General features: G+C 41.4%; 1 protein-coding gene across 1 annotated transcript in view; it reads left to right on the forward strand.

Annotated features, from left to right (window-relative positions):
• The first annotated feature begins 3,847 nt into the window (after positions 1 to 3,847).
• XK (X-linked Kx blood group antigen, Kell and VPS13A binding protein) overlaps positions 3,848 to 15,485 on the forward strand; it is a 52,364-nt gene continuing 40,726 nt past the window's right edge. The window contains exons 1-2 of the mRNA XM_082680909.1: positions 3,848 to 4,224; positions 11,195 to 11,457. Coding sequence (XP_082537035.1) covers positions 3,980 to 4,224; positions 11,195 to 11,457 — 508 coding nt within the window. The 5' untranslated portion in view covers positions 3,848 to 3,979. The remainder of the gene's footprint in view (positions 4,225 to 11,194; positions 11,458 to 15,485) is intronic.

Consider the following 15,485-nt stretch of genomic DNA (forward strand, 5'->3'; position numbering starts at 1 on the left):
TTGTAAAGTGTGTAAAGTAGTTGTGATAGCAATCAGTTTGAAGAAGATATACACTATACTTGACAACTGTCAATCTTTAGCAAATGATCTCTTTGCCTTTGTTTTAGTGGGGCCTCTGACGCTGCCCCCGTAAGTTTTGTTTTACGATCTGTACTTAAGTGGCAATTACCAGTTAAATAACTTCTATCGCTGAATTTGGTCCAAGTTGACTGTAGTAATGCTTATATGTGGATGTATTTAAATAAGATTGATTTAAATGATCTGTTTTGTCTCTGTTTTTTAGCACTTTAGTATTTCAATATTAGAGATGTCTTCTGAAGACTCTAGTAGCAGTAGAATCCCTTCGCTCTTGAAAACGCAAATTATACCATGAGTTTCATATAGGCTTTCCAGAAGTAGGAGTGGAATATTCTAAGTGCAAAAGTTTGGCTTTAGAATCTGTCTGATTAGGAGGGGCAGCCCATTCCCTAGAAAGGTAACAGCCTTCCCAACTTTGAACGTCTCGGGGAGCTCTACTTGGAAAAGAAGTCTGAATTTTAATCTCATGGATTTAATGGCGCTAAATTAACACAAATTTTTTTAATGGATTTTGTAGAATCCAACTATTAGGGGAAATCATTTAGCTAAGCCATATACTGGGGAATAGCCAAACACCACGTGCTAGTTTTGGAATGTGCATTTCCCAAGTGAATAGAATTTACTTCACCAAAAAGATTTTTTTGCATAATTCACAATACTTACAGAAATATGATTGTATCACTGGAGAAAAAAAAAAGCTCACCTCTCTAATGATACATTTCACATTCACTAGCAAACTAGTGTAATTCCTTAATTATTTGGGGGGATGCAAAAAAATAATCTGTCCATAGAATATAACTGCTTATTCCTAACTGTATTTAGAAATGAATATATACTATTATTTAAAGTACTATTGAATTTTGAAGAACTGCTCAATAAATTCGTATTATTAATAAAATTGTACTCTTTACATTTGCCTCAGCACAAATGCAGTTAAAAACATAAATTTATTTTAAAATACACCAAATAATACAGATTAGTTATCATGACTTTAAAATTCTAATTTCCAATAGCATTAAATCCCACACCAGTTATGTGTTGTATATAACTAAAATGTTGAACGTCTTGCACACAAAATGAGAGGCTTCTTCAAAAATGCCTTTTTTGCCAAAAACAGGTTCTACGACCTATCGCTAATTATTATATTTCTTTAGGGGTACTTTGAAGCACTTTCAAAGACGTATCTGTAGCAGTTAGATCTAAATTTAGAGCAGAACATTCTGTCAGATACTTTGCCATATCACAAAATGTTGTAGTACTGTATTTTATAATAAAACCAAATTCTCAAGTATTCTGATATATTACATATTATTATACCAAAAAACCACTTTCTAGCTGTCTGTTATTGTGTATATAATATTTTAAGAAAATAATGTGTATTTCAGTCCAAGCAAGAAAGTATAATGCAATACGTGACATTCAGTTGATCTTTAGTCAAAATCCATTTAGGTATTTGACAGGGAAACTAGCAATCCTAAGCTTGAATGTATACATTATTCTCAAGAACAAAATGGCAAACGAGAATACATAAAGACATAGTCACTGGGGCAAGTTAGCTGGTGTGCAGATTGAAAAGGATCAACTTGCCAGTGCTCGTCAGAGTTTTTGTTATTGATTGTTCCTGGAAGGGGAAGTGCTACAGTCAGTTGATGTTGCCTCCCCTTAGGTAGGGGACTTGCTCACAGTGCATGGTATAGTGAAATCTCTTTGGAAGCAGGGTTGAGTCAGAAGCTTAGAGATGCACCTCACTGTCTTTAAAACTGCTGTTACAATGTTCTGAACACTGTGATCTTTCCAAATGTGTTTTCTATATTTGTTTTGTACTGTAGAAAATAATACGCCAGAAACTGGACTCTGTAGTGTTTCAAGCAACGTTATTTATTGGCTTATTGCCCCCCACATATTTATGTAGTTTACTTAATAATATAAAACCTGTGATAATCCTTTGCCTTAAAAATAAAATCTAATGCTAAATATTGAGTGTGTTCTAATAATTTTAAGCTACAAATTAATTTTTCCTTTAACACTTAAGACAGTGTCAAATAAAATATTACACGAATACTCTGTGGAGTGTCGCTGCCTATTCTGTTCTTGTGACAGTGTGTGTATCTTGATCCAGGACATGATGACCTGCTGGGTTCTATAAATAGATATTAGTAATCCTTTTAGAGAATGGGCCTGGCACTTAGCTGTGAGCTAAATACCTCCCCTTAACTCTTATAAATAGATTTTCCCATGCCACAGAAGAATGAAGAAAAACAGCCCTTCATGTGCTCTCTCTCTGCAATTTTTGTCTTGATTCCTACTGAATCTTCACATTTTATTTGTGTTGCCATCATATTCCTAAATAGAAAAATGCCAGAGATGCCTGAAGATGGAGGAAATCACCTAATTTCAGCCGGGAAAGGTATCTTGCAATTATTCAAGTCTAGTTTCTTATGGAACAGTTAGAACCCGAGTTGTAGAGAGGTTTAGTGACTGCTCAAGCTCTGAGCGACAACGGTGGGCTGACCCCATCCTGATGTCCAGAAGATTGTCACAGTTCCAAAAAGTGAAAAGGAACTGTGTTAGTCTTGGGGCTCGCACACAGCAGCAAGTAGAGGGAGATATGGCATGGGCTAGAAAACCGTTTCCTTATTAGGTCCTGGTCTTCGCCTGGCTGATTTAATCAGTTACAGGGGAATATATATATATATATATATATATTTTAACTTATTTATTTATTTTTATTTTTGGCTGTGTTGGGTCTTCGTTTCTGTGCGAGGGCTTTCTCTAGTTGCGGTGAGCGGGGGCCACTCTTCATCGCGGTGCGCGGGCCGCTCTCTATCGCGGCCTCTCTTGTTGCAGAGCACAAGCTCCAGACGCGCAGGCTCAGTAGTTGTGGCTCACGGGCTTAGTTGCTCTGCAGCATGTGGGATCTTCCCAGACCAGGGCTCGAACCCGTGTCCCCTGCATTGGCAGGCAGATTCTCAACCACTGCGCCACCAGGGAAGCCCACAGAGGAATATATATATATATGTATATATATATATATATATATTTTTATTTTTTTTTTTTATTTTTTTTTTTTTTGCGGTATGTGGGCCTCTCACTGCTGTGGCCTCTCCCGTTGCGGAGCACAGGCTCCGGACGCGCAGGCTCAGCGGCCATGGCCCACGGCACTCTCAAACACTGCGCCACCAGGGAAGCCCCGAGGAATATATTTTGAAGGCAGTTTTTCTGGGAAAGAGAGCGTTGGCTCTTAGGGATTATCACTGATGCTCTTTCACCTTGGAAGCAATGCTTCAGACTTGGCCCAGTGAAAAGGTACATCCTGGGTGCTTGTACTTTGAAAAGCATCTGTGTGGTCTGCTTATTTTTAAGTGACCGGAAACGCTGGCTCTTTGAGGAATTAGGCGTTATTTAGGTCCAGAAAATAGAGACTGGGCTGGAAAGGCATCCTGACCCCGATTCCGGGCCCCATGGGCTGCGGGTTTTCGAAGGGATGTGACGGTTTCCCACGCGAGCGCCGACCAAAGGGCTCTAGGACCCAGCGGCTGCGCGCGGGGCCGGCGGGACCCGCCGCCTGCTGTGGGGCTCGGCGCGGGCTATAGCTGGGCGCAGGTTCGCGGCCTGCCTACGGTTCGTCACCGCAGAGACGCGGCAGGCACTGAGGCGCGCGGGCGGCGCACGGTGCGCGTGGGCGTGTCCCGACCCGGCCGCGCGCCCCGCCCCAGCCCCGCGGGTTTGCTTGACCCCAGGCCCAGCTCCAGGGCCCGGGTCTCGCGCCCTTGGCGGGCAACGCGTAGCGCGGGAGCAGTTGGGGCCGGGCATGCCGGGAGCCCCCGGGACAGCCGCCGCCGCCACCGCTACCGCTACCGCCACCGCGTCTGTCGCCGGTGCGCGCCGCTGACGCGCGGAGATGAAATTCCCGGGCTCGGTGCTGGCGTCCGTGTTCCTGTTCGTGGCCGAGACGACGGCGGCGCTGTACCTGAGCAGCACCTACCGCTCGGGCGGGGACGGCATGTGGCAGGCGCTGACGCTGCTCTTCTCACTGCTGCCCTGCGCCCTTGTGCAGCTCACGCTCCTCTTCGTGCACCGCGACTTCAGCCGTGACCGGCCGCTCGTGCTGCTGCTGCACCTGCTACAGCTCGGGCCACTCTTCAGGTGCGTGCGGGACCCCCGGCGGCGGGGTCGGGCCTCCCGGGGGAGGGGACAGGTGGCCGGCGTCGCGGACCGGGCCCACGCCGGCCCCTCGGCTCCTGAGCTCCACCGTTGCTGTCACAGGAATGCGACAGGAACCTGGGAGAGTGGGAATCGAGCCGGGGCGTACAGCCTTCCTGTTAGGGGCGAGCGTAGGAAATTGCTGATAGTCAACTGAATTTGACGAACAGAAAGGTCAGTTTTATACACTTCGACCTCATAAAAGACATGCTTTCCCTGAGATCAGGTGAGATCTGGCAGGATGAGTTTGTGTCATGACGGGCCCTTAGGAAGTGGGTTCTAAATGGCCGTTAGAGTAGAAGTGTATACAGCTGATTGAATTTAAATTGATCAAACACGTGGAGTGTGCCAGGCACTGTTCTGCACTTTTTACAAATATTAACTTACGTAATTCTCATACATGACATACATGACTCTAGAAATCCACGCATCTTTCTTTTCTCTCGGATGTGTAACACACGGGGTTGTAGAAATGTCTTCGGGGCCCTGCCTAACTTCTAAACGCAGTCAGTGAAGTTGGAACACAAGTGTCATGAAGACCCCAACACTTGCTGGGCGTTGAGAAAAACTGTTAGTGACATTTCTGGAAATTAAACTGTATTAACACAAAACAAGTAGAAAAAGAAATCCCTGGTAATGAAGTAGAGTTTGGCTTATCTAAGGACCATGAAGAGAGTTTTAAATGTGTCGTTTTGATATCTTTCATCTCTGTAGGAAAAGCAAAACAAAGGGTTTCTATCTGGATTAGAAACAAATTTATAATACTGAACTTTAGATGTAGGTGGTAGAAGAATTGGAAGAGGTGGAAAGGCCAGAGACGCAAGAGTAGTAATTTCTGGATGATGGAGTTATGGGTGATTTTCATTTTCTCCTGAAAAATATAGAAAAGTGCATCATTTACTCTTTTATTATACTTTTCTACATGTTTCATGGTGCTTTGGAGAGATAACTTCTCAACTATAAATAAAGTTTCAATACCATAAAGAGACCTATTTCCAGAAAATTCTGAACGGGTCAATGTCTTTTTGGGGGAAAAGCAAAATAAAACATAAAAAACAAAGGAATAAACAACCCGCTTCCGTTAACAAGGGCGCTTTCATTCTAATGCAGCTGATTTCTTTCAAGAAGATATTGGACCCACGCTGAGATACGCAAACTGTGGTTCCAAGCCTCTTAGCTTCCAGATGAAAAGAAAAGCAAGTTGATGTTGTGTATTAGTGTGACTTAATATCTTATTGCAAGTTCTTCCTGCTGACTGTTTGCTTCTATTCTAACTCTAAGACATCAGCTTCACATAAAGATCAAAATTATTTCCCCCAAACAAAGGAGAGTCTCTCTTCCCTTCTTATCGATTGAACTTAGTAATATTTTAAAACTGTTTTGGGATAATTTAGCTCTGTTTAATTTGGGGTGGGTACTAACTAACCAAACTCATGTTCTTTTTAGGTGAGATGATGTTTTTGAGTTCACTCAGTTCAGCTGCATTACATTACACTGTAATAATTATGGGCTAAAGACCGCAAACTAGGCCCCGCTCCTTCTTCAGGGAGGCATTGGGAGAGCACCATATTTCATTTATATCAGTCTTATATTTAAAACTGTAGTTGCAATTTGAAGGGTTGTTTCCTCATTAAGCCTAGGTTGGAACAATACAAACATTGAATAATGTCTTGAATTTATTTTTTTCTATTTTAAGGACAATCTTACTGTGAATGATAATAGATACTCTGGAAAACCAGAGTGGGGAAAAGCACCTCTTAACAACAGCAAAATTTGTTTATCATTCTTTTACAGTTATGTTAACTTTTTAAATTAACTGGGAGAAGGAGTAAATATAAATGAGTTACAGGTTCTAGGAATTTTCCCCCATTCTTCTTCACTGGTATAATGAGGAAAAATGGTACATAAAAATCTGGCTTTATAAAGTAAAAGCTAAGAAGTTCTAGTAATTTTTTTATTCAAGTATAGTTGATACACAATATTATATAAGTTACAGGTGGACAATATATAGTGATTCACAATTTTAAAGGTTATACTCCAATTATAGTTATTATAAAATATAGGCTATATTGCCCATGTTGTACAATATATCCTTATAGCTTATTTTATACCTAATAGTTTGTACCCCTTAATCTCCTACCCCTATATTGGCCCTCCCCCTTCCCTCTCCCCACTGGCAACCACTAGTTTGTTCTCTATATCTGTGAGTCTAGTATTTTTTATAGAACATTGCAAGATGATTCACCATTGTACTTCTCTCTTTAGTAAACTTTCAAAAGACTTTAAAATAATAATGGCCTAAGTTTGAAGAGTTTTCTTGTTGCTTGCAAAGTGCTTTTACATACAGTATTTAATTCCATCCACTGTAAAACCTTGTGAGCTAACTGTCATTATCTTTTTTTTACAGTTGAGAATTGAGGCTCAGTGAGATTATGCAAGTGGCTTTTCTTTCTTTTTAACCAGTTTGGTTCTTGTGTAGCTTCTCAGAGCATGTGTGTCATAGGAAGATAACGTGGCGTATAGGAAATCATAATCAGTATTTCTTTTGAAAACGTGTTTTTATTAACTACCTTAGAGGGTCTCTGGTACCACAGATTATTTGTGCTGACACCAACATGCATGGTTTCAGCTAAGGAATAAACTCTTTCCACTATGGCGCTTGAAAATGGGATAAAGTGGAAAAAAAATAGATCAACCTGCTGATTACCTACATTAGGAATCAGCAAACTATGCCCCACAGGTGAAATCCCCCTATGGCCTGTTTTTGTAAATAAAGTTTTATTGGCACACAGCCACGCTCATTCATTTCTGTGTAGTCTGTGGCTGCCTTTGCACTACAGTGGCAGAGTTGAGTAGTTGCAATAGAGACCAGGGCCTGCAAAGCCTAAAATATTTACTCTTTGTAAATACAGAAAATGTTTGCCAAACCTTGGTCTACACAATACTGAAAAACTACCTTGAATGATTTTGATGAAAATACTTAATTTATGGCTACATTTAGACAACTTCTCAAGTAAAACAAAACAAAACAAAACAAAACTCGTTTGGAGTAATTGTATGAGTCTTGCAGAATTCCAAGAAGAATAGTAGAGTGTGTTTCTTATCAGCTTTCTTAACCAGTAGTGGCAAATAGCAGAAGTCTTAAGGCCTTTCACAAGTTTATTAAACACCTACTACATGTGAAACTCTGTGCTAAGATTTTTATTAGTTGGGAAGAACAGTGGATTGCAAGGGGGTACGCCTGGGTTTCAGGGCCACCTCTGTGATTAGCTCCTTCTGGGACCTTCTTTCATTTCCATTGGTAGACTGCAAATGCTTTCCATTAAACACAGCCCCTCCTCAGCATCCAGAGAATTGCTTTTTCCTCTGAACCTTCATTTTATTCATTCAGCTCTTAACATGTGCTGGTGTTTCACTTGTTTGTTTGTTTTAGTCTTTAAAAATTCTGAGCTTGGGCTTCCCTGGTGGTACAGTGGTTGAGAGTACGCCTGCCGATGCAGGGGACACGGGTTCGTGCCCCGGTCCGGGAAGATCCCACATGCCGCGGAGCGGCTGGGCCCATGAGCCATGGCCGCTGAGCCTGCGCGTCCGGAGCCTGTTGCTACGCAACGGGAGAGGCCACAACAGTGAGAGGCCCGCATACCGCAAAAAAAAAAAAAAAATTCTGAGCTTGATTTTATTATTCAAGTAAAATATATTTGTTGTTGAAACAACAGAAGGGCAGAAAACAGATAAGCACAACTAAAAAAATTTTAAAGTTCTAATCCAGCTAACTAAAGAAAACAATTCTTAATGTTTTGTTGTATATCCTTACTAATATTTTTACAGTGGTAAGCTGGTAAACCGTAAACTGTCTGGGGGTGGCAGGGCGGGAGTGGAAACCCTGATTTGTAGTATTTGCTGATTTCTGTGATTTAAGTATTTCCATTATGGCCTATTTCAAGTTATGAAGTTGTTTAAGAACTGGCTCACAAAATTCCTAACTATTGGGCTTCCCTGGTGGGATGGTGGTTAAGAATCTGCCTGCCAGTGCAGGGGACGTGGGTTCAATCCCTGGTCTGGGAAGATCCCACATGCTGCAGAGCAAGTAAGCCCATGTGCCACAACTACTGAGCCTGTGCTCTAGAACCTGCGAGCCACAACTACTGAGCTTGTGTGCTCTAGGGCCTGCGTACCACAACTACTGAGCCCACATGCTGCAACTACTAAAGCCCGTGTGCCTAGAGCCCATGCTCTGCAACAAGAGAAGCCACCACAATGATAAGCCCGTGCACTGCAACGAAGAGTAGCCCCTGCTTGCTGCAACTAGAGAAAGCCCGTGTGCAGCAATGAAGACCCAATGCAGCCAAAAAAAAAAAAAAAAAAATTCCGAACTACTTAATTGTCTCATGAGTCAGTATGAGCCAGCTCAGGCACTTTACTATTTACGTGTATAGGTGTGTATGTGTGTGTGATTTGTGTGTATGTATATATATGTAATTTTCTTTTTATTAAAAATGGAATTTTCTATATATATTCCATTGTAATTTACTCCTTTTGCTTACCAAATATAGGAAACATTTTTATATATCAGTATATGTATGTGTATACTGTCAATTTTAAGGACTGGATAATATTTCATTGAATACATATATTAGGATTTATTTAATCACTGTTTTATTTGAGGACCTTTAGAGTATTTCCAGAATTTTGCTATTACAAATAATGGTATGATTCAAATTTTTGCAGTAGGCTTTCTTTCTAAGTGAGGAAATATATGAGAAATATCTTATAAACTGAAAGTGCTATATAAATATTAGTTGTATTAATTATTTATTATCCTTATTATGTATAGGTCCCATATTCTTGCTTAGATTGTGAGCACCTCTGAATGAGGCGGGGTATCCAGCTATCTTTGCATTCCCCACAGCACTTAGCAGAGTGCATCTGCATTCATCACATATTTGAGAATAAAGAAGATGGTCAGTTTATTCTGTCTTCTAGTCCTTGTTGTGGTCAGTGGTCCAACAGTGTAAAGTTGCTAGGCCTCAAGCAGTCCTCAGTCATAGATTTGAGTTTTTCCTCAGAACAAATTCAGTTGGATAAGCTGGACTTGAACTCAAAACCTTGAACTTCATTGTTTTCAGCTGAACAAGCTGGTCCACACTGTTTTACATATTTTCATGTAATAAAGTGTCCATGACCCCAGTGGACAAAATGTAGCAGATAATTGCCTGTCACTCTCCCTCCCCTTCCCCCCATACTACTACGTACCTTTTTTTCTCTCAGGAACAAACGAACAAGGATAATAATCACAAAATATATCCAGTTTGTATTCACTAAAGAAGTTCCTGCATTTCGTTTCTTACATCAGGTTTTATTCTTTCAAATTATGCGTGTATTCTTGTTGCCCTGGTTGCCTCGAGGTGAGAGAACAAAGTTAACAATACTCAATAAAATAAACGAAGCCATAAAATCTTCTGGCAGCATTATAAGGTTGTTATAAAAATGCACGTTTGGGGAAAAAAATGTCCTTTAACAATTTTTAAACCTAAGGCCATGAACGTTTTTCTTATTCCTAGGAAAAAAATACTTTTCCCCAACATTTTGTTAGGAAAATTTACAAACATACAGAAGACAACTTGAAAGAATTGTACGGTGAACACCCAAGTACTTGTCACCTAGATTCTACAGTTAATGTTTTATTTCACACATCTGTCCATTCCTATATCAATCCCTCAATCCATTTGTGAGTGTGTGTGCATAAATCGTATACGTCAGTACTCTTCCTCTCTTTGATACCCATATCATTACCTAAAGAGGGAAATCCAATTTTAAAAGCCAGGTACTCTATCAGTCTAGAAAGGTGACTGCTTAAGGCTCCATCCCTAGGGCAGGCTTGAAACTCCATAGATAAGACAGAGCTGGCAGGCTTCCAGGCATGGTTGACTTTAGTCATGTCCCGTAAAAGCTTAAGAGAGCAGAGATGGTAATGTGGTCTTCCAGGGGAATTCTAGATGGGAAACTACTGGGGGATCTTCCAACCATAGCTGCTGTTTTTTTTAAATATATATAAATTTATTTATTTTATTTTATTTATTTTTGGCCGCGTTGGGTCTTCGTTGCTGCCCGTGGGCTTTTCTCCAGTTGCAGCGAGCGGTGGCATCTCTTGTTGTGGAGCACGGGCTCTAGGTGCGTGGGCTCAGCAGTTGTGGCTCAAGGGCTCTAGAGCGCAGGCTCAGTAGTTGTGGCGCACAGGTTTAGTTCCTCCGTGGCCTGTGGGATCTTCCCGGACCAGGGCTTGAACCTGTGTCCCCTGCATTGGCAGGCAGATTCTTAACCACTGCGCCACCAGGGAAGTCCCGTAGCTGCTGTTTTAACTGAGGTGATTTGGGACATCTATTAGATGTGAAAAATATATATGTGCATATATATATATCTATATATATACACAAATATATGTGTGTGTGTATATACATGCATACACACATACCCATATACTGTATTATCTCCATAACAGTGCAGCAAAGTAGGTTTTATCTCTGCTTTGTAATTGAGGGAAAGGGCTTGGGTTAAATGACGTGTCCAGGGCTGCACAGCTAATATGTGTCAGGAAGGGAAATGGAATGTTTTTCTGTGGCTCTGGAGCCTGAACCACTTCCTATTCCATTCTCTACTTGGTTTCCTTGCCTCAGTGGCCTTCGGTATCACCTCTGAATTTGGTTCACACTCAGGCCAGTTGGCCTGGTGGAGGGCCTCAAGAGGACTGCATGCTCAGAACTGGTCCTTAGAGAGGATGATTTTAGAGGAGAGGCTACGGTTCAGAGTAACCAAGTCAAGGCTTTGAGAATCAGGCTAAGTGAAAGCAGGGTAACTGAGAAAAGACAGAATCCTGTCTGCCTCTGATTGTCATGACTTGCTGGTTTGTTTCCAGGTGTTTTGAAGTCTTCTGCATCTATTGTCAGTCAAACCACATTGAAGAGCCTTATGTCAGCATCACCAAGAAGCGACAGATGCCAAAAAATGGCCTCTCAGAGGAAATTGAGAAGGAAGTGGGCCAGGCAGAGGGCAAGCTATTCACCCACCGATCTGCATTCAGCCGGGCATCAGTGATCCAGGCTTTCCTGGGCTCAGCCCCTCAACTGACCCTGCAGCTGTATATAACCGCCCTGCAGCAGGATGTCACTATCGGAAGATGTATGTATATTTTTTAATTTCTATTTGCATTTGGGAATCAAAGTGGAGAGCAAAACATAAGGTTTATCTTGTTTTTGGCGAAGTTCGTTTATATGTGCATCCAATCCTAAGTCTGTGTTCCAGTTACTAAGCTCAAAACATAGTGAAGTAAAATAATAACGACGTTTATTTTGCTTATGAATCTGCCCTTTAGGCAGGGCTCACCTATGCTCCACTGTGTATTAGCCGGGGTGGATCAAAGATGTAGAGTTAGAATCCATTGAGGACTCATTCACTCGCATTTCTTATGGTCGATGCTGGCTGTTGCTCGGGGCTTCAGATCTTCCCCACTTCATCTCTCCATGTAGGTTAGTTTGGGCTTCCTCACAGCATGGTGGCTGCTTTCAAGGGCAAGTATCCGAAGAGTGAGAGAGGGCCAGGTGGTAGAGTATCCCTTTTGTGATCCAGCATTGGAAGTCATGCAGCATCACTTCTGTATTTTCTTTGTTGAAGCAGTCAGGAATCCTGTAGAGGTTCAAGGGAAAGGGAGGAAAGGAATCTCTGACTTTTGTTGGGGAATGGCAGAGTTCTAGAAGTTCACTGCTGTGACCATTTTGGAAAATACAACTTGCCGTAGGCTGAAAATACAGCCGCCAGAGGCTGGGCCTCTTTGGTTTTTGCCTCTGTCATTCAGTGATAGTTGTAAACCAGCTGATACACAGTTGGTTGTAACAGCTTTTTTGTGGTGAATGAGGGAATCAAGAGCACTGTCCTGTTTTCTTGAAGTTCTAATAGGTATCTCAGCTTTAAAATGAACACAGTTCTCTAACCTTTGGGCTATTCTCGCATCATCAAATTGAGGGCAGGTTTTGATTAAGCCATATTTTAAAGAAAAAACCTGTACATGCATTGGACACAAGTGAAAAACCTTCATATGAAAAGAGGAAAGAATCCTTCACAAATATTAATATTATTAGTAAATGAAAACCAGATATTCTGGTAAGTTTTGCTATATAGATAAACAAAAGTGAGTTAAAAGCCTTAGGCTGAAAAAATACATATTTAAGACAGCACTGAAACTGGAATCTTTTAAAATAAATCACTCATTAATCTCACTTCCCTCAGTATTATCCTCTTTCTGCCTATAATCTAGGCTGGATGGTAAAATGACTTTAATTTATGGCTGGGTCACAGGATATTTGCATGTTACAACTGTATCCCTTATCCAGGTTACCTCAGAGTGACTGTAATTCTTAAGATATATCAGGACTTTAGGTTGAGATCTTGGACCTTGGTGGATTAACATTTATGTGAAAATGCCTCCCACAGCCCCAGGTAGACAGTAGGTGCTCAATAAATGTAGCAGCATCCTTGTTCTCTAAGGACTTATAACTAGAATGGGCATTGACCAAGGTGAGTCCTCTGCATGCCACTATACCCTTTTCCCAGTTCATTATTTTTCTATGTGGCAGGAACACAGCAAGAGACCAGATGTGGTGATAACCTATTTGATTTTTACAAGTAGATTCAATTTTTTTCTCAAGTTATTGAAAATGAAGATTGTCTTTTAGTTCAGAAGTTGGCAAACAGCAGCCCATGGGTGTAATCAGGCACTGCTTGTTTTTGTAAATAAAATTTTATTGGAATGCAGTCACACCCTTTCATTTACCTGTTCTCTATGTCTGCTTTGTTTGTTTGTTTGTTTTTTTAGCAGAGTTGAGTCGTTGAATAGTTGCAACACAGAAAGCATGGGCCACAAAGCATAAAGTATTTACTGTCTGGCTCTCTACAGAAAGTTTGCCAACCCTAGTTACAGTTTTTCAGATAGAATTCTATTCAGGAAAATGAAATGTCTATCTCATAAAATATGAGATATCTCATAAAATGTCAGTGTCACAAAGAATATCTGTGACATGCCCCCCAAGAACTTGGAATAAGTCCTCTGAGAATTAAATGATCAATCAAATATATAGAGAGAAAGGAAGTGGGCATGGTCCTCTTAAAAATGTAGATGACTGCCAGTTGTATAGGTTTTGACTAACCCTAATCACTGCCTTAACATATCTGAGGAAGGGATCCCTCACCCGGAAGGGGAAAGGCAGTTGTAATTGGAGGACAGGCTGGGGTGTGTCACAGAGGCAAACATTGGCAATATCTGTCATATGATTAGGAATGCATTTGGTGCAAGGAATAAACACTTGACTACAAGGTTAAACAACCCATTATTTTGCTTATCTAAGATGAAGTTGGAGTTAGGCCGTTGCTGGCATTATATCAGCTGCTCACAATGGTAGAGTTGATGTTCCTGAAGTTCCACTGGTCTTTCTTTTGGGTTGCTACTGCATAGAATCCATCGTAGCTGCATTCAAGGTAGGAAGAGGGATGAAGGCAGAAGGGCGAGTGTCTTTCTTCCTTTATTAGTAAGGAAAAGCTTTCCTAGAAACCTCCCTAATAGACTTTATTTAGGTCTCATTGACCAGGACTGGTCACATGGTCACCTCGGTGCAAGAAATGCTAGGAAAGCTGGGCATAGAAATGATTGCCACCAGTGGCTTACAGCAGCATTCCTTCAACTTTGCTGACGTTGATTAGAGTCACAGGAGGTTGGGGGGGGGGCTGTTAAAAATCTACAGATAACCTGGAAATTGTGATTTGCTGGGTATGGAATGGGAGCCTACGATATGTCTCTTGATTTTTTTCTCTTTTGTTTTTTAAATAAATGCTCCAGGTAATTTTTATCTTCAGCAAAGTTTGGGAACACTGGACTAGACTAGTCATAACCTGCCCAGGGTTGGGCCCCTTGCCACCCACAAGGAAATTATGTTTTCTTAAACTAAGAGGAGGAATGGATATTGAGTGGGCAGCTAACAGTATCTGCCACACCTTGTGTCCAGACCGATAGAAATGTCCATTCTTGACAGGAGAGGGACATGAAGTCCATCAGAACCTGACCCCATTCAACTTTCAAAGTCTATATAACCCCTCCTCTCTGATTCTATGCTCACTGAGCAAACATTGATGAATTTGGCCTTGGCAGAGCTTAAAGGGGAGGTGGAGCTGGCCACGTGGTCCACTGGAGAGGTTTTTGTTAATTGCAGTATAATGCATATAACATAAAATTCACCATTTTAAGAGTACAATTCAGTAGATTTTAGGATATTCACAGTGTTGTGTAACCATCACCACTATCTAATTTTAGAATATTTTCCTTACGTAGAAAAGAAATCCCATACCCGTTAGCAGTCACTCCTCATTTCCCCTCCCCAGACCCTGGCTATCACTAACCTACTTTCTGTCTCTATGGATTTTCCTATTGTACATATTTCATATAAATGAAATCATACATTATTGGAGAGTTTTTTTCCCATAGTCAGTGAATAATGGACACTGTCTATGAGCCTCAGTCTTTGCGTGAGACTAGTCAGCTCTCAGGGGCTTGATCAAGTCTCTGGACCTTGGAAGATAGGTTGGTCTGAGGCCCAGGTGAGTGCACCAAGGTTACTGTGCTCTGTGAAGGCCCCCGCGTCCTGCCATTTGGCCTGCCTGGATCTCAAAGTGCCCTTGTCTCTTCCAGTCAAGGTGGTCCTGTTGGTAGTAATGATGACTGTTTCTCAGATCCTTGCTTTGTGCTAGGCACTGTGATTGGCATGATTGTGTTTCATGTTCACAGCATCCCTGTGAGATAGATCTGATTACCTCCATCTTATTAAAGTTGGAAATTGTACTCATTGTCTACCAGAGGAGGCAGGATTTGGGGTTAGATTTATGTGAATTCATTCATGAAGTCAATGAATATGTATTGAAAACGTCCTGTGTTCCTGACCTTGTGCTGGGCTATGAGGGTAAAGTGGTGAACAGGGTGGACCGGCACATATCCTTTTGGAACATGATAGAGAAACATGAAACAGATAGTCATATACTTATTTTATTTCAGGTCAATCCTGCAAAGTGAAAGTCCTGTGTAAGGGTCTATTGGGGGAATCTAACCAAGTCTGGGAGATGAGGGAAAATTTTCCAGAGGAACTTAAGTTGAAACCAAAATCTGGTAG

This window comes from Grampus griseus (genome assembly GCF_964374135.1).
Source record: "Grampus griseus genome assembly, chromosome: X".
NCBI classification, from domain to species: domain Eukaryota; kingdom Metazoa; phylum Chordata; class Mammalia; order Artiodactyla; family Delphinidae; genus Grampus; species Grampus griseus.